The sequence below is a fragment of the Poecilia latipinna genome, unplaced genomic scaffold (assembly GCF_001443285.1).
Source record: "Poecilia latipinna isolate Pla-1442-1.1 unplaced genomic scaffold, P_latipinna-1.0 Scaffold536, whole genome shotgun sequence".
Taxonomy (NCBI): domain Eukaryota; kingdom Metazoa; phylum Chordata; class Actinopteri; order Cyprinodontiformes; family Poeciliidae; genus Poecilia; species Poecilia latipinna.
Window position 1 is genome coordinate 326556 of NW_015113152.1, and position 20205 is coordinate 346760.

The window sequence follows — 20205 nt, forward strand, 5'->3', positions numbered from 1 at the left end:
ACACACACACACACACACACACACACACAGCAACAGGCACACACACAGCAACAGACACACACACACACACACACACACACACACAGCAACAGGCACACACACACACAGCAACAGACACACACACACACACACACACACACACACACACAGCAACAGACACACACAGAACAACACAGACACACCTGGTGACGCCGCTTTATGTCACGACATCACAATATGGAATAATGTAATAAAATGTGGCTTCAAAATGTAGTAAAACATCATTAAAGCTGCAATATGTAATAAAATCCTTGATTTTATACTTTCTGCCACGTTATGTAATAACATTATTACATTTATGCCGACATTACAAAAGGTGGCGACCACAGCAGTTTGTTTCATTTCTGCTACAGACATGGTGGATGGAGTGAAGCAGGGAAAGAGGAGTACATTTCTGCCAAAAAACTAAAAATTTTAAGATTAATCTCAAAAAATTTTAAGAAAATATTCGGAACTTTCTGAGCTGCAAAAGTCTGAAATTTAAGAGGAAAAACTCAGAAATTTTGGGCTTAATCTCAGGAATTTTTTTTAAAAAAGGTGAAAATTTCTGAGCTGCAAAAGTCTGAAAATTGAGGGGAAAATCAAGGAATTTTTTTTAGAAAAAACAAAGATATTCTGAGCTACAAAAGTAGAAAATTTCCAAGAAAAAAAAAAAACACTGATAATTTGGGATTAAAATTTATTTTGACTTTTGAATCAAAAAATTTACAAAAGTTGAACATTTTCAACTTTACAGGCTCAGAAAATCTCCATTAATTTTTTTCTAGAAAGCTTCTGAGATTAGTCTCAAAATATTTTTTTTTCTTGCTGATTTTTGATTTTTGAAACTCACAAATTTCTGAGCATTTTATTTTATTTTTTTTTTTAGAATTTTTTTTTTAGTTCTTTGGCAGGAAAAACATGTATATTTCCATCTACAATGGGCTTGATATGCCGTCGTACATTTGTGTTTCAGAATAACCTAAAATTAATTTTCTACATCTTTATTCATTCATACCATAACTACGTACGTTTTGGGTTAATAAATCCTGGTTTAAATGTAGCTCAGTATAAGTTATTACTCTACTGCAGGAAGCTAACCCTGAGATTTGTCCCTCAGGTCCACCGCTGCAGGTCCAGCATCACCTTCTCTCTGCTGTCCGCCTGGCTGCTGGGCGCCTACTCCTCCGACATGCACATCTCCACGCAGCGCCACTCCAGAGGCACCAAGCTCAGAAAGCTCATCCTGTCTGATGACCTCAAGCCGCGGTCGGACGAGCCTTCGTCCGTTTCAGGGTCCGTCTCCGACAGCCCGCTGCCCTCGCCGCCCCACCACCACCGCCGCCACAACAGCAGCAACGTGGACGCCTGCGGCTCCCCGGACAGCGCCGACCAGGGGGACGTGTTCGTCTCTCCGTCCAGGAGGACCCACCAGAGATCCAAGTCCGACGCCACCATGGCGAGCGGCTTCCCCGGCGCCGGCCTCAGGCGGACGGGCAGCAACCCGAAGGTGGAGGCGGTCCATGAAGAGGTGAGAGGTCGTCACGTCAGGACGGGTTTCTGCTGCGATGAGTCTGTAACAACCAGTAAATCACCACAAACAATCAATATCTACAGATAATGTTCAGTAATTTCACTGAACTTCAGAACCGCACGGCATTCTGGGAGTTGTAGGCAGAGGAAAGACTTTAGCTGCTTAAACTGTCAAGCTAAGCTAAGTTGGTAGAGTCTGCCAACTCGCTCACTCTGGTTACCTAGCAACCCACTCATTCCTTGGTTACCTAGCAACGACCTGCTGAGGAACTGGCACTGCAGCAGTTTAAGGTTTCACTGCTGTGCCTCATAACTGCTTAAAAATAAAACCAAAAACAATCTCATGGAGCTAAAACTGATAAATAATTAAAATTAAAATCAATAATTATTGATATCGACTAATATGAATCGCTTATATCGCGATACATTTATCAGCCACATTGTCCAGCCCTCGCTAGCGGTTGTCATTTATCATGACATTTTATTATCATAAGAATTTTGATTTATTGTTGCCTCAATAAATTTTAGTTAATGATGCTTTAAAAAACTGACTTTATCAGAAATTGGTTTTTTTTCCACAGTTTGTTCCACAGCATCATCAATAACTGTCAGTAATTTTGAAAATATGATTAAATGTAGTTATTGTGTGCAGTTTAATTATTAACTACATTTCCACAATTGCATAAATGTGTTTTTTTTTGTTTGTTTTTTTTTTACATTAGTGTAATATCGAGGAAGTGTTGCAGACATTTTGTGGTGGCAATGCTGCCGGTTTGGATTCCAGATGTTTTTCATGTTGCACAGAATCTGCAGATGATCTAAAAGCTCCACTGATTCTGAAGGAAACTCATCCAAAATAAACCCGACACAATCCAACCCAAGCAGGAAAATCTGATGGTTGTCTGGTTTTTAACGGACGCAGACGGTTTTAGCTGGAACCAAACACAATGTGAAGTCAAATGAGGAAGGTTAAACTGGTTTCCAGCCAAAGTTTGCAGAGAAACCAAAAGATAAGTGTGTTGTCACATTCCAGGCTGGCAGCTCGGTCACATCCTGGCTCAGAGCCAGGCGTTTTCTGTGACGTGGTGGAGAAAATACCTACTTAAAGAAACGACTGCTGTCATTTTTGTTCTGATTTTCCACTTCATCTGAAATTTATTAGTCGATTCTGGTTTGGAAAAACTGAATCTGGGAAATAAGGCTTCTTTATTCTCTGAAGCTGAACTTTTGAACTGCCGATAAGGAAATCTGTTTGATTTTGATCTCGCTTCCTTCGCAGAACTAGAAAGAAATTCTGGTGCAGATTAGACAGAGTAACCAACCGAGGCATTGAACTGAGAAAGTCAAACATTTTCTCTGAGTTTGGCTGCAGACGTTGAGACGTTAGGAATGTTTGCTGCTGACATGACGGACTGCGGCTGTCAGCAGGTACGTTCGGGTTCAGCTTGTTTAACTTGCAAAAGAGAACGCAGAGCGCCGGAAGCCTGGCTGGGAGACGGACGCGTCCAACTGGATGTTGATGCAACACGATCCGAGCTGCGCCAGACGTTTGCTTACAGCCGGGCTTCAGGAAGGCCCGTCCCTCTGACGTCAAATGAACGCCTGGTTCATAATCAGACGCAAAGTTTGACTTTAAAGCTTCGCTCCGATTTGGTGAAGCCTTTTCTCTCAACGCTTTGTCGTTTAATGCTGATGGGAACTACAGGACGCAGTTCTTCTCTGTTCCCTAAAGGCGGAAGCTCGATTGTTGAAACTTCCTCTTTTGTCTCTTTGCATCACAAAGAGATGAAAGTGGACTGGAGCACAATGTGAGAGAAGTTCAGGGGGAGAGGAACATGACGCCGCCGCCAAGCAACATAAACTAGCCGTTGTGAAAGGAGTGGTTGCCGTGGAGACGGAGCGGAGGAGGTGGCGGGGTTTCGATGAGACGAGTGTCGGCTTACGGCGACAGGACGCAGATGCAACAGATGCCAGACTCCATTTAAAATATTCATGATGCAAATGCAAACTACTCTTAACCAGCGAGATTTCTCTTTTTTTAAAAATGAAAATTAACATTAGAGCAATAATTAAATGACTTGTCGGATGTTAATTTCCTGTTTCTGGTTGTTGCACATTTTCTTCTTATCATTTTAGATCAGTGTGGCGACACTCTGAAGCTGTTGCAACAAAAAGGAGCCAAGATAATTTTTATATTACATTTGAGTTCAGTGTTTGGCTTTCAGCCTGTTTGGTCTCAATCAAATGATGTAAAAACATTTTACTCATTTTATTGTCATCGAGCACAAAAGAAAGCACAATGAATTTTTAAAAATAGCAACTCTTAAAGGCAAGTAAAATAACTGAATAAAATAATAATAATTGAGTGTCTCAATAAATGTAAAAATATAGTAGAAACAATTGAGATGTTAAGGATAAAAACAGAAATAAATGATAATTTTAGCTGCTGCATCTTTCTGATTAGTGAGTTTATTTGCAGTAAATTTTTATACATCTTTGTGTTAATTATTGTAGAATATACAAAACTCGTCATGAATTACGGCTGGACAATACATCAATACCAATATATTGCAATAAACACGTAATCAATATCAATAGATGATACATCTGATGGAATATTGAATAATTGATACAGAACCAATTAAATTAATGCAAATAAATGCAACATAAGTTTTTTAGAAACTTTTGTAAAGAAATTTAGTTTTCTATAAAAAAGTTTTGAAAATTTTCAAGAAAAACATCAGAAATGTTTTCTGTAATTTCATAAATTTTCTGGATATTTCTGAGTTTGAAAAGTCGAAAAAAAATGTTGAATTAATTTCAGAATCTTTCTAGACAAAACGGGAACATTTGAGTTTGAATAGTTGAAAATTTGCTGGAAAAACTCAGAAATTGTTTCAAAAGTTTAAATTTTGCCAACTTCTGAAATTCCAGAATATTTCTGAGATTTGTCTCAAAAAAATTTTTTTTCTGGCAGATTTTTTGAGAAAAAAACCTTTTTTTTTTGTTTTTTTTTTTGTTTTGGGGGGTTTTTTTTGTTTTGGGTTTTTTTTGTTTTGTTTTGTTTTTTTGTTGTTTTGGTGGAAATGTACTCCATTTTAAAAACTGTTTTCTATTTCAAAGCCCTGAAACTGTTGTGTTCATGTGGCGTTACAGAGGTGTAGCAGGGATTATCGGGTCGTTTTTTGATGTTTTGGTTCCTCTTTGTGAATCTGAACCCGTTGCAGCCGGAGCGTCTCCGTCCTCAGAGGGAGTTCGTCAAGTCTCTGTTCTGCATCGGGAAGCGTCTGGCCACGCTGCCCACCAAGGAGCAGAAGACGCAGCGGCTGATCTCGGAGCTGTCGCTGCTCAACCACAAGCTGCCGGCCCGGGTCTGGTTACCGACCGCCGAGCACCAGCACCACGTCTGCAGGGTCCCCCACACCCAGGCCGTCGTCCTCAACTCCAAGGACAAGGTCGGTTCAGAAGCCCCCTTTACTCTGACGTCCCGAAGTAAAACACAGGCCAACAAGGTGTCTGAGGTTCCCTTTAACTTTTAAACCAGCGGCGTCAAACTCATTCTGGGCCAGATAAAGATTATTAATGTTCTTAAAGGGCCGGTTCTGCCATAATTGATAAAACCCATTATCAACCTGTTATAATATTAACAATTATCTGTCCCTTCATTTAAAATTAACTTATTTTTTTTAAACATTAATCTGTCCTTTAAGGAATTTGCTATTTTTTTTATTTTTTAAATCACAGATTTTGTGACATCAGTTGAGATATTTTGCAATATTTGTGCTTACATATGACAGTAAATATGACTTTTTTTACTCTCCATATCAATGATGAACCACAACTTGGCTAAAGCACCAGGTAGTAGAAGTAAGAAGCACTGCCACCTGTAGGTGGGAGTTAGCATCACTTCGATTAAATGTTCAATAGCTGGGTTTCTATTAACCATAAACTTGTGCAAATTGAAATGATGAAAATAAATTTGCCTGATAATTGAAAAACAACAACAAAACTTTAACTTGAATTCAAATAAGCATCAGTGTATCAGAAGTAAGAAATACTGCCACCTGCAGGTGGGAGTTGGCATCATCTAAACCGAACCATTTCTACATTAGAATAAAACCTGTTAGAAGTTTTAAAAAACTCAAATCCAGCAGAACTCAAACCAAATATCCACAGGTTTAGATTAAAGCCTGAACCAGAAAAGATTCACTGGAAATGGTTTAAATTTGATGCTTTTCCTAAAACCTGAAGAATAACGGACGTGAATGGATATGAATATATTGGGTGTGCATGCCACACTTTTCAGCTTTTTTATTATAAATGTTTGAAGACCAGCATCATTTTCTTTCCACCTCACTGCTGTCCGCTTCTTTGTGTTGATCTGCCACATAAAAATCAGCTGAAATCCATTAAAGTTTGTTAGAAAACTTGTGAAAATGCATTTAAAAGCCTTTGTTGTGTATTTGTTCCTCAGGCGCCGTACATCATCTACGTGGAGGTCCTGGAGTGCAACAGCTTCGAAACGTCTCCGGTTCCCACGCGGATCCCGGAGACCCGGATCCGTTCGGCGCGCTCTGCGGAGAACCTGGACTGCGGAACGCCCGGAAATGGCAGCAGCATGACCTCGGAGCACCGAGCAGGAAGTTTCTCCACCGTGCCGAACTACGACAACGACGACGACGCCTGGGCGACCGACGACATCGGACAGCTGCAGGTGGAGGTAACGGCCTCCAGATTAACTATGGATAACTGGAGCTAAAACTGCCATTTACAGACAAAAATTAAACAAAATGTTTATATTTTTGTACAGTTTTAGTTTAATAATTGTGTTGAGAAAATTGCCTTTTTTGAGATTTAACGATTGATGGATTAGTGGATGATTATTTCAATAATCGATTAATCAGATTAACCCTCGGTTTGTTCAGGAGAAACCATAAATAAGTTTTATTTTTTCAGGGAGAGGCTCAGACCAGCAGCAGCGACAACATCAGCCAGTTTTCTGTCGACAGCATCACGAGCCTGGAGAGCAAGGAGCCCGTCTTCATCGCTGCTGGAGACATCAGGTCTGAGTCAAACTCGAGGCCCGCGGGCCAAACCCGGCCCGCTGTGGCTCTTTAGGTGGCCCTCCTGACTCCAGAGGGACTCATAAATAGAGCCTTGTTTGGTTTTCAGCTGGATGACGCCAAATTTTATATAAATAAATCCATTCAGTGATCACAGAAATTCACCTAAAATCAACAAATTACCACATTTTTTCATGCTAATGCTAGTAGCTGCGTTTCCATTACAAATGTTAAGTTTCTGAGATTAATCTATATTCTGCTAAGGTAAAAATAAACAGTTTTTGGTGTTTCTAGAAGGCAGTGAAGCGTCGTCGTCTGATTTCTGCCTCCATGTTTGTTTTTAGACGCCGTCTGTCGGAGAACCTCGCTCAGACTCCGACCACGTTCAGGAGAGACCCAGAGGACCCGTCTGCCGTCGCCCTCAAGGAACCCTGGGAGGAGAAAGTCAGGTTGGTCCTCTAACGCAGTCCTTCTCAAACTGTGGCCCCCGGGCGCCCCCTAGTGGCCCGCTGGGTACTGCATGTAAACAACCGATCATTAGCTCAACGATCTACGCTACAGCTAGCTCACCAAATGATTGTGTTTAACAACAACAATAAATAAATGGATTAAAACCGGGTCACTGAAAAGAAAAACTAAAGATACCGACAGAAAGAAAAGAAACAACGCCAGGATATGATTGGACGAAGAGAAGTCAGAGTATTGATGACTGATTCGATTCTTTTGAACAGTTCGTTCACGGCCAAATTACAGCTGTTGTTTTTATTTAATTACAAATGATTTAATCTGAAAATTATTTTTGTATTTAATTGTGCACAAGAGGACTTTTGTTTCAGACAAAGCAACTCAATTTTATTCTTTAAATTGCTTCTAAATTACAAATAAAATGTAAAATGTTATTAATGCTCACAACTCAACTCCTTATGTTATTTCCATGTGTTTCTCATCATTTTACTGTAAAAACCTGTAATTAACCCAAAACGCTCTGAGTTTGGCTGAGCACATTTACAAAAAACACCTTTTTCATTAGGATGAACAAAGATGACAACGATACTTTAATGTCAGGTTGTTTGTATTTAGAAGTTACTGCAGGCACGTTTAAGTTGGTGTTTGTTAAATGGGTTAAGTAAGTCAACATTGCTCTAACCCAAACTGTCCCTCACCTGAGTTTCTTCTTCTGTGGTGCCGTCAGGCGGATCAGAGAAGGCTCTCCTTACGGCCACTTGCCCAACTGGAGGCTGCTGTCGGTCATCGTGAAATGTGGAGACGACCTGAGGCAGGAGCTGCTGGCCTACCAGTTCCTCAAGCAGCTGCAGGTAAACCAGTTAAACTCACCTGGGCCTCATACCTTTACACCTGGACAGAAACCGCTCAGCAGATCCATCAAAAAGCCGAAGGAGGGAGAATAAAAATACCTTCAGTGTTTTCAGTTTGTCAACTTTAATGTGTTTTATTGGGATTTTATTCAAATGTTAAAAATACTTTTTTGGTCCCAGTGGGAAATTAAGTGTTGCTGTAACTCATATTGATTCTTATTGTAACCGACTCAAAGTATTTCATTGCTGTGAAGTTGAAGGATAATTATTCTCACATTTTTTAGGATGTCAAACTCAAATCAAGATCATGAATATTCTTAGAAGGCCGTTTGTATTGATAAGACTGTTAAAATGTCAATAAATTCTTAAAATTAAATACTATTTAACCTCTCTTCAGGCCTCTCAGGATATTGGTAATATGTTTCAGCTGCAGAAAAAGTTTGTACATTTTAAAATGTTTTTTTTTAAAGGAGTGGGTTTTTATTCGATTAATTGATAACTAAAGCAATGATCAGTTGCAGGCCTGCAGCATCTGCCTGGTCTTCACGTTTTTGTGTGACTTTCAGTCCATCTGGCAGCAGGAGCGAGTTCCTCTGTGGATCAAACCCTACAAGATCCTGGTGATGTCATCAGACAGCGGGATGATCGAGCCCGTCCTCAATGCCGTCTCCCTGCACCAGGTAGGCCGACCTTTGACCCGCACAGAGCCCAGGCTTCACATTTCACCACATCAAACTGTTTCAGTGTTTCTGTGGACGATAATGTAACAATAAACTGATTTTTGTTTGTCTTAATCAGGTGAGGAAGCAGAGTCAGCTGTCGCTGCTGGACTACTTCCTGCAGGAACACGGCAGCTTCACCACCGAGGCGTTCCTCACGGCTCAGAGGAACTTCGTCCAGAGCTGCGCCGGGTACAGCCTCATCTGCTACCTGCTGCAGGTCAAGGACAGGTGAGCAGGGAAAGAAATTCAGCTTTGGGGTTTTTTGTCACTTTATTTTCTGAAATGACACGTTACAAACGAAATATAGGCCTTTATTAGTTGCATGACAGAATATTAGTGTCACGCTGCAAGAATTGTTGTTTCATTATGAGAATATAATCAGAATAAAGGTAAAATGCTTTTACCAGAAGAACGTCTTTAATTACGAGACGAAAATTGTTTTAATGAGAAAAAATCTTCAAACGTTAAGATTTAACACAAATAGGTCACTCTGTGAAATAAATCCCTGCAGCCGATGATAATCTGATGCCGCAGACTAAATAACAACTTAACTGTAAAATTAGGAGTATAACAGCCAATATGCAATAAATAATAAAGAAAGCGGTTGACTTGCTTTGGTTCTGATCGACCCGCTCTGGATTCTGTGATCTGGCAGACACAACGGGAACATCCTGCTGGACTCTGAAGGTCACATCATCCACATCGACTTCGGCTTCATCCTCTCCAGCTCTCCCAGGAACCTCGGCTTCGAGACGTCCGCCTTCAAACTCACGTCAGAGTTCGTAGACGTGAGTGGAGCTGGGAACCAGTTCATTGAACTGGAAAGGCTTTTATTTTGACAGATTGCTCTGATGTTTCCAGGTGATGGGCGGCCTCGATGGAGACATGTTTATTTACTACAAGATGCTGATGCTGCAGGGTCTGATTGCAGCCAGGAAGCACATGGAGAAGGTGCTGCAGATCGTCGAAATCATGCAGCAAGGTAAAAATAAAACGTGCAGCACCTTTTATCTGTGCAATATTAACCACAGTTATGAAGCAGCTGCTTTTATAACCTCTTTTACTGCACAGCGGCTTATTTAAGCCTCATTAAAACCCCATTTTATGACTTCAGCTGTAAAAAAAAAAAACATAAAATACTTTGATTTAACTGATTTAATTACTTTATCGTAAAGATAAAGTAACTCCTTGAAATCGTAGAGATTTCAAGGAGTTAAATAAATAAGCTAGTAGTACCAAGGTACAGCAGTGATGCAATCAGAATAAGAAGTAAATTTTATGTAATGAATTTTAAATAAAACGTGAATAAATGTATCTTAATCAGATTATTTAAAGTAGGGGTGTCCAAAGTGTGGCCCGGGGTCCTTCTGTGGCTCTGAAATGATTTTGTTCTTCCAACTAAGAACAAAATCTTTTGTATATCTCAACATATGAAATGTTCATTTTCAAACATAAAATAATGAAATAATAATTTAAAAATAGCTGCAAAAAGATACAACCGTTTGTCTTTGAAAAGCAGAAGTAGAGCCTCCTGCTAAATCAACAAGAATGCAGCAAGTGGTTTCTTAATGATGAGTCAGCAACAAAACGCTCGTCTTTTCCAGCAGCCATTGTACAGCGGTAAAATGAAACGTGCTGGAATTCCGCTTGGGTTGCTAGGCAACGACTCAGAATGACTCAACATTACGGAGATTTTGATTCGAAACAACTCGTTTTCCAGACACCAGAAACAGCTGGTGGTTTATTTTAAGCACTTTGGCTGCTTTTAGAAGCAAATGGAAATACAGAAAATGTTCAAAATGTGAATTTTGAATAATAGATCTCCTTAATGTCTCGGGGGTTTTTGTTTTTCGGTCCAGGCTCCCACCTGCCCTGCTTCCACGGCTCCAGCACCATCCGGGGCCTGAAGGAGCGTTTCCACATGTCCCTGACGGAGGAGCAGCTCCAGCTGCTGGTGGAGCAGCTGGTGGACGGGTCCATGCGCTCCATCACCACAAAACTCTACGACTCCTTCCAGTACGTCACCAACGGCATCATGTGACCTGTGACCCTGGCGGAAAACGCAAACAAACAAAAAAAACACCTCTGCTGCCACTTCCTGTTTGGGATTCAGGAGTTACCGTGGCAACGACTGGATTTACTGGATTTTGTGATTCTTCTGGAATCGGATGGATCTGATCTGGCTTTTGTTCGGATCTTGGAAAAATGCAGCATCTGGATCGTTTTCGGATCACAAACACTAAACGTGTCAGACGGCATCAGACATGAGTTTACTGTGCTGCTGGACCTAAACCACTTCTACTGGACTCGACTCAGAACCAGAACCCGCAGGCTGCCGGTCCTGATGCCTGGACCAGTCGGCGGTTTTAAAGCTGTTGCTGTGAAACGATCATTTCATCATGAAGGATTTTGTCGTTTGTTTTTAGGAACTTTCTCTATCTGCAAACTGTAATTTGGACTCCAAACTTGTGAGATTTACGACTGAACAGCGGTTCTGTTTGGGCTCGATCTGAACAACGAACCGTCTGACCCGGAAATGAATCAAGTGCTTTACAAAATACCACAACTTTATGTAATATCAGCAGATTTCAAGACTGGAAAACAGAGGAACTCGGTTGAAAATAATTTCTTAGCCTTAAGAAAATAACCAAAAAAGAGAAAAAGTTTATGGTTCGCTTATTAACAATCTGCAAGAAATTATATCAGCTGGTTGTTCCCAGACGAACCCTGTAGTAGTAAAGCAAAAACAATATCCAGAGATTTATTTATATGGAAACTTTAGACCACTTCAAACCTAAAAATACTAGCAAGCCCTTTCAAGCTGAAAATCGCACAAAAAACACAAAATCTTACTCTGCATTTTTGTCATCTTGTGCAAATATCTTAGGTTTGTTTTATTTAAAGTGTCCTAACTTACAAGTAATGTTTGAGCAAAATATAGGAGCTTGTTTCACTTATTTTGATGAAAAAACACACCTTTCACTGATTATTTCATTTATAAAATGGGGAAAATGTAAAGCAAACTGCCAGTGGAACTAGAACTGGGTTGCTAGGTAACCGGCTGGGTTTGGCTGGGGTTGCTAGGTAACCGGCTGGGCTTGGCTGGGGTTGCTAGGTAACGGCTCAGTTCCAGTTGACTGTGAAATAATATAATCTGCCAGTGGAATTGGTACTTTTTAAATCAGAATTATTTATATAAAACAAGCTCTTATAATGTACTGAAAAGTTACCTGTACGTTAGTTTTGTCTTATTTCACTACGATTTTTGCACTAGAAACTAAACTAAAAATACTTGGGAAGATTTTGTGTTTTTTGTAGTGCATCTGAGAAAATCAAACTGGGCAGCGAACACCAGCAAGTGACCGAGGAAATGAATCGGTATTTGTTCTTACAGAACAGGAACACTAACGCAGTAAAAGCACATCAGGAGCTGAGGGTTGTTGGTGTTAATTTCTGGATTTGTTCTCTGGATAAGCAGAGGGATGGAAAAGAGACTTGAATACGTTTTTATTTATTTTATTTTATTTTTTTTTGTCTTTTACTTGGTGTGTGGAGTCGTTTTGTCTCAGTGGGATTCCTCCAGGGGTATTTATGTCACCAGACAAACATCACAACTGCAAAATCTGCACACTTACTAACAGTAAAGAATTAAAGCGTCGACTTCTTGGAAAAGAATCATATTTAAACCTAAAACGCAAAGAAAAGATGGAAAACATCATCAGCCTCCCCGTCTGATAAGGGAAGCAAAGTTTTAAAGCTGTGTTTTGTTTCATGGCCAACAGAGGGCGACACTTGTAAGGAAAAGAGTTTAACAAGCTAAAGGTTTTGCTACAACAGCATATTAGAGCCAATGTAAATAGAAAAAAAATATATATATATATTTATATATATATTATTTTAGGTTAATTGTGAAGAAATTAAAAGAGTTTAAAAAGTCAAAAATTTGCTTGAAACCCCCCTGCCCCAGAAATTTTGAAGAAAAAAACGTTTCAGAAGTCAAAATTTTAACTTTCAAAACTCACAAATTTCCATGTTTTTTCTTCAAATTTTTTGTTTTTTTTTCATAGCAAATTTTCGACTTTTCACACTTAGAAATTACCCAGTTTTTTTTTTTTTCTTAGAAAATTACAGAATTTTTTGGGGGAAATTTACTAAATTTACTCCTTTTTTTTTCTATCTACAAAGGCGCTAAAACGCTGTTGTAGTTTTGCTACGACGCTATAAGCTAAATGAATATTAAGAGATGTTTTACTCTAAATGTTTCATTCATTTTGGGTGAAAAGTAACAAACTACAGTTTTGTTTTTTTAAGGAATAATAACTTTAATAAGCTGAATTCACTTTGCAGATGTGATTGCCGTCTGGTGCAAAAGCTGTCATTGTTCGTTGCTGGTCCAAACCAAATTTCAGAGGAATAACTACGCAAGTTTTTTATTCTTATCAGATTTATTTTGTTTTGGGGAAAATGCTAACATTAGCTCAAATTTAAAGCATTGACTGAAAGAAAAGATGAAATCGAAGCTCGCTCTCGACTCTGCTAGCTGCCTGCTACGTCAACAGATAGCCTAGCTTGTTACAATTACATTAGTGTTGTGACTTGAACGCTCCACATTCTCTTCCCTGATTGGTTAAAACACATTCCTCTAACCAGTGCTGACCAATCAGGATCGTCCGTATCGAGGAGCGAAAAGGGTTTTTAAAGTGACGAGGGATTTTCTGGACATGTCGAAGTGTTTGTTTTGCTTTCTTTTGTCCATGAAAATGTCGTGATGTCTGTTTTCAGTGTTGATGAGCAGAAACTTCAGGCTCATCTAATGTTACGCCGACTTCACTCCAGAGTCCCGAACACAAAGTATTAACTCAATATTTATACAACACAACAAAGTTTCCTCATGTGGTTCAGTATTTTAGTTAAAATGCTTTACTAACATTAATGAAAATTTAGAAGTTAGTCGACTTGCTGGCAGATTTTGGGCTGAGTTTGAATGTTTCTCTCATTCACTGTAAAACAGACTGGCGGCTTTAGGCCATTTTTAAATTTTGCTACCAACATGTTGCATCAAATATAAGAAAACATTAAATGTAGCAGCTCATTACCATAAATTGCAAAGGTTCATGGTCAGTTTATGGTTAATATTGTTTATATTTAGCATAGTGAAGATTATATAATGACATTTACCAAGTCAATTCATGTCTTTGCCATTTTAGCCCCTTACTACCTCTATAAGCAATCAAATTTATGTCTGTTGTGTAAACGTTAAATTCTCTGTGTTTATGCAGATGAGCAGTTGTAAAAAGCTGGAATATAATCCAATTTAATCTTATGTAATTGTAGCTTTTATATTATCCCCCATTTTTTTTCCCACCATTTCTAAAAAAGTTGAAGAAAAGCTAAAAACTCCCAACAGTGCAAAATGACTAAAAGTCTCACTTCAACCAAAACATCGTCGTTTTGATGGTTAGTCAGGCATTTTTATGATAAATTCATCAAAATGTCCCAAATTTTACCAACTATGTTTTATTCTGAATGAGTGAACAAGGTGAGCGTAGCCCTACAGGTGTTAGCATGTTTAATATGCTAGCTAGCTAGCTGTCTGAAAGTTGACAACTTTCATCGTGAAGTCATAAAACGGCTCAACGTTGATATTTAACAACAGTTTTATAATCTGGATTAGTGAAATGAAACTGAAGACATTGTTACAAAAATGCTAATTAGCATCCGCTGACTAACAGCAGCTAACATTAGTACATTCAGTTAATTTATTAAATGACAAAATATTTCTCATGTTTTCACTAAAATATTAACTTCTACATGGTAAATTCATCTTTTGCTTGATAAACATTTATTCTCTATTTATTTGGCTAATGCTAAATTGCTAGCAAGGACAAAGTTAACTAAACTTTAGGTTTGAGGCACCAAATATTTAAATCTCCTCTTTAAAACTCCTCCTCAAAAGTTTTTAAACTTTAATAAAATGAAACTTGGTTAAATTCCTGCAAGTTTATCTCAGACAGAAATAAATTTCGTTATTTTCGTGGTGAAAACCAGGACTAATGCCTGCTCCATTGCAAGTTTAGGTCACTTCGTGTGTTTTATTTATTTTCCCAGCCATATTTTCTGTGAATCTCTTCCAGAAATATTCAAACGTTTCTTTCTCTGGACGAACATCATGGAATAAAGCCGAAGGTGCTGAAAGGCGACTGATATTCCAGGTTTCCTGAATGTTTTTTGTTTTTGTTGGTTTAACCACTATTGAAGGACAAGCACAGATTTGTTGTGAAAGCAGCATCATGTTACTTTCTGCTAACTTTAAGCCTCTTACTTTATACATAGCTGTGACTAAAGTTTACCAGATAAGCAACTGAAATATCTTTTCTGTGTGAATGTTTTCATGTAAAAAAGAAAAGTAAGAAAGATGCCTTGATATGTACAGAGCAAACAAACTTATCAATGCAACCAGAGGGATGAATGTTTTTAGCCCTCAGAAGTGCTTTTATATCAAATATCTGAACATATCGGAGCGAGTTTTATTACAGACTCGCTCCGATATCCAGAACCTTTCATTGCCTTCTGTTCCTTTCATCAGCTATACACACTTTCAAAGTGAAACTTTAAGTGCATTTATTCTAAATATGTTTCGTTTGAAAGGATTCCTTGTTTCTAACTTTCTGTCATGTCACTAAATATATTAAAGTCATCTTGGTCGAACCTAAACGCGTTTTGGTCTGGCTTTGACTAAAAAAGAGGCAAACATGAAAATCTTTCAGGGTATTTTACCACAAAACAAATTAAAACCTCTTATGTTGTTTATTGGAAACGATATTAAAAATTTCAGTTAAAGCTAAATACTTAGAAAATAAGCTTATGTAGTTTATAAATCATGTCCATATTGTAGAAAATATTTTTTTAGCCAAAAATTGAGAATCAACTCGTAAAACTAGGACAAAGTGGCAATGCTGACTTTATTCTCGTATGATTTTATATGGACTTTTTCTTGTTTTAGTTTTAAATTTTCTAATACTTTGTTAAATCCAACCAAACTTCTCATTTTATTATAATTACCTAATCTTTTTCTATTTGATAAATGGCAGAAACAAAATAATCTGCAACATTTTTTTTGTAGCACGGCCTTTTCTTGATTATTTGTAGAAAAGCATGTTCAAAAGAAACTTTTTTTTTACAGAATTTCAAACAATTGAAACTAAAAAAAAAACACCATTTACAATTTAACTGCAAAATATGTAAATTTTTGTAGTTAAACTGCTCTTTTTTTTAGCACATTGCCTTTCAGTCTGTGTTCTCAAGTTAAAGATTAAATTAGTTTAAATATTCGATTCATCACAATCATTTCATCCCTAAATTAATAAATAAATCCATAAAATTAAGAGCATCTATTTAACAGCTACACAAAATTAAATTGCTTTATGATGTAAATACTTCTTATTGGAGACAAACAGAGTGAAGAACTGCCCCTTTACGTTGATTCAGATTTTATTGAGTTTGACAAAATGGCAAATTAAACACAACATTACCGTAGCGACAGCGGTGAAACGGTTAAAATATCATGAGAGAAGAAGACAAACAGGAAAGCACAGACTGGTTCTCAGAAGCCACCAAAACAAACATGGCACTTTGATTTGGGCCGCCCGGTTCTGGAACTACAACACCGACTCGTCAGGAGGAAACGACTGGAGAGAAGAAAACCTTCAACCGCACAGCGATAGTGGAAAGTAGGAGATATTCAGCTTTTTAATCAGAAACTGTGATAAAGTAGAGAAATAACAGAGCTGGGACTTCACTCCACGTTTCATATCGCAGCTTGGAAATACGACACGATATCAAATATTTCAGCTGGAAGCCATTAAACAGTGAAAAGTCACAAAAAACTAAATACTGCCAAGTATTTTTGGTTTAATTTACAGTTCTAATACTTTGGTACATTTGAAATAAGGAAACTAACTTACAGGTAACTTTCCAGCAGAAGCTTGTTTTAACTAAATAAAAAGTGTTAAATTTAACGGCACGTCATGGCACCGTTGCCTAGCAACGCCAGCCCGCTACCTAGCAACCAGTTGTAGTTCCACTGGCAGATTGTTTTCACTTATAACAAGCAAAACCCCAGTGGAACGAGAAGTTCCTCATAATGAATTATTAACTTAAAACAAGCTCTTATTTCTTGCTGGAAAGTTTTTAAAAGTTAGTTTTGATTTATTTCAAGAAAACTAAGATATTTGCACCAGAAACTAAACCAAAAAACTCTTAAGATTTTGTGTTTTTGCAGCACAAAGAGTTGATGGAGGTTGTGACCGTGTGAATGAAGGCTTCGTGACGTCACTACGGTTAAATAAAGACATAAAATTAAAGTAAATTAAGGTTTAGCAAATACAGTCAACGATTAAATCATCTTTGGAAAATTTTCTTAAGAATCATCTCAGTTCAATAAATTTCACTTCAACAAACACAGAAAGGCTCAAATTGAAGTAAAATCCTCTGACTCAATGTGGAAATCACATCTTCTACTTATTGGATTAATATTTCAAGACTTAATACTTCTTATTGACTTGTTTTGCTCTGAATAATCATACTTATGTTTACTGACACAAATAAGGCTGAAAGTGGTCTAAGACTGTCAGTAATTAAGCTGAAAACTTGTAGACATTATTTACAGGCTGATTCATAACAGTATATCCTCCAGATAAATAAAATCTAATTTTTAAATATCAAACTGGTATGTTTGGATGACCATGGGACAGTTTTGAAAAGTAAGCCACGAAAGTTTATAGCCCAACAAGATGAGTTCTGTATCCAAGCGGAAAGTTAAGTGGAAGGAAGAAAACTGCAGTAAAACAAAAACAAAAAACAAACAAGTAAGTGCTTTTCCTTTTCAGTATTCTTAGCTTTTTGTTTCCCACTTTTTAAATTTAATTACTGAAATACGTTTAGTTTTCAGTGAGACTCTAAATGATGGAGATGAACCTGGAGGTGAGAAACTGACCAAACTCAGGTTGTTTCTGATGAGGAAACCAGAGACTAGAGCAGCTTTGGTTGAGCCTTATTGTCACATTCCTCTGAATCAACAAGCGATTAACGGATCGTTTCTTTTCCCAGAGCAGGTTTGGTAACGGAAACAGTTTTTTTAGTGCAAAGAACGAAATCAGAGCTCATGGGACATCCACCGGTTTGTTTGGACCAGATTTACCAAACCAGTAAATAAATTTCCAATTTCTATAAAGTCTCCTTCTGTCTAAGCTTTTATAAGATCCTCCACATCTAAGATACAAATCTTTGGGCTTCCAGCTGGAACCAGAGCTGCAGGAATCTGGATTTTGGCAACAAACAGAAAAATGTCACAATTGTGGATTAAACAGGATTTCTTCTCATTTATGACACTGAAGTGAGAATTTTCACTGCAAAAACAAAATCTTACAGAGGATTTTTGGTCTAGTTTTTATTGAAAATATCTTAGTACTCTTGAAATCAGACAAAACCAACTAATAAGAAATTTTTCAGCAAGGAATAGAAGCTTGTTTCATGTAAATTATTTCACTTATATGGGAAAATTGTGTCCAATAATCTGCCAGTGGAACCAACACGTTTTAATAAATATGAAGGAATTGTTGACTTAAAACAAGCAACTATCTTGCTGAAAAGTTACTTGACTTAAAATAAGACAAATCTAAGACATCTGAACTAAAAACTAAACCAAAAACACATTGGTAAGATTTTACTTTTTTTGCTGTGAAAAATGCAACGTTTGTGAACTTTACAGCTTTTTCTTTCTCTATGACACTAAAGTTACTTCAAATACAAAATCTTGGCCTCGTTTCTAATGCAAATATCTTCGTATTCCTGAAATAAAATGTTTCAGCAAGACATTTTTCCCATGTTTAAAGTGAAATAATCTGCCTGTGGAACTCGAGCTGGTTGCTAGGCGACAGGCTGGTCTTGGCTGGTGTTGCTAGGTAACGCCAGCTATGAAATAAGTGAAAAGATATTTTCTTTTTAAATCATTTTCTAACAATATTAATGAAATATTTACTAAAAACAACCCACTACATCTTAGTGAAAACTTACTTGTAAGTTAGTTTTGTCTTATTTCAAGTGTATTAAGATATTTGCTCTAAAAACTAGGCCAAAAATACTTGGTAAGATTTTGTGTTTTTGGAGTGTTAAGAGTTTCTATCGTTTAAACGGAATAATAAGAGTCAGAGTAAGACCTCCTGCTTCAGAACCCCAGCTTTGGTTCTGATGTTTCAGGAACCAAACAGGAAGCCTGGCTGTAGAGACTGAGGTTCCTACAGCAGTGCAACGTTTTGGGTCAGGTTCTATTAAATGAGACCAGCTTCATATTCTGGAGCTCATAATTAAACAGTTTAGTGAACTTTTTCACGCATTCTGTGAAACGTTCCGGTTTTCTACAATACAACAACACGGCTAGGAGAACAGAGTCAACAACAGAGACGAGAGAAGACAAAATGGAGGATTCAGGAAGCCGACATAACGGGGCTGACTACACCTCTCTGTTTGGAAACAACCATAAAGATAACCCAATAGGGGGCGCTGCTGAGCAGATAGAGATCGTTATAGTGAGTCCCAAAGAAACATATTAGAGATGTTTAACAAAAGGTCCAAGATTCACGATTTCTTTGGTAAGTTTCTATCAATGTTTAAAAAACCTGAAGTAAACTAATTATTCCAGCGGTAGCTTGGAAATATAGTTTCACACTTTGAGCTTTTGTTCATTTTATAAAGTTAAAACCACAAACTTTACTGTATGCACTGCAAAAACACAAAATCTTACTATTTAAGTTTGGTCAAGTTTATAGACCAAGTTGAAATAAGACAAAACCAACTTACAAGTAACTTTTCAGCAAGATGTGGGAGCTTGTTTTAAGTGAATAACTCCTTAATATTGATTTTAAAAAGTACTAATTCCACTTATAAAATGAGAAAAATGTCTTGTTATAAGTGAAATAATTTGCCAGTGTATCTGGTGCTTTTTAAAAAGTCAATATTATGACCTGCATCTTGCTGAAAAGTTGCGTGCAAGTTAGTTTTGTCATATTTAAAGTTCACTAAGATATTTGCACAAGAAACTAGACCAAAAATATGTGGTAAAGTTTTGTGTTTTTGTAGTGAATTAATGGGATTTTATGCAACAGACCAACACAAAGTAGTGTGAATTTGTCAGTTCCATCAGCAAATAATTTTATTTATAAGATGGTAAAAATGTCTTGTTTACAGTGAAATAACCTGCCAGTGGAACTGGAACTTTTTCTTATTAATACTAATGAATTATAGACTTAAAATCAGCTGCTATATCTTGTTGAAAAATACTTTTAAGTTAGTTCTTTGTTTTAAGTGTACTAAGATATTTGCACTAGAAATTAGACCAAAAATATTTGGCAAGATTTTTTGTTTTTGCAGTGCATATGCAGCTAGGGGAGTTTAGATCAAAGCATATCATTGCATTAGGATGGCCTAGTCAAAGTACAACTGTGTCAACACTTAAAAACTGATATTCAAAGTCATTCTAAGTCCAATCTGAATGAG

General features: G+C 37.5%; 1 protein-coding gene across 1 annotated transcript in view; it reads left to right on the forward strand.

Moving 5' to 3' along the window:
- Window positions 1-11307, forward strand: part of LOC106952733 (phosphatidylinositol 4-kinase beta) — a 21395-nt gene extending 10088 nt beyond the window's left edge. Inside the window, exons 4-14 of the mRNA XM_015041053.1 lie at window positions 1139-1549; window positions 4779-5006; window positions 6026-6271; window positions 6508-6614; window positions 6959-7063; window positions 7807-7930; window positions 8497-8610; window positions 8729-8880; window positions 9308-9440; window positions 9514-9634; window positions 10512-11307. Of these exons, the coding sequence (XP_014896539.1) occupies window positions 1139-1549; window positions 4779-5006; window positions 6026-6271; window positions 6508-6614; window positions 6959-7063; window positions 7807-7930; window positions 8497-8610; window positions 8729-8880; window positions 9308-9440; window positions 9514-9634; window positions 10512-10693 (1923 nt within the window). The 3' untranslated portion in view covers window positions 10694-11307. The remainder of the gene's footprint in view (window positions 1-1138; window positions 1550-4778; window positions 5007-6025; window positions 6272-6507; window positions 6615-6958; window positions 7064-7806; window positions 7931-8496; window positions 8611-8728; window positions 8881-9307; window positions 9441-9513; window positions 9635-10511) is intronic.
- The last annotated feature ends 8898 nt before the right edge of the window (window positions 11308-20205 follow it).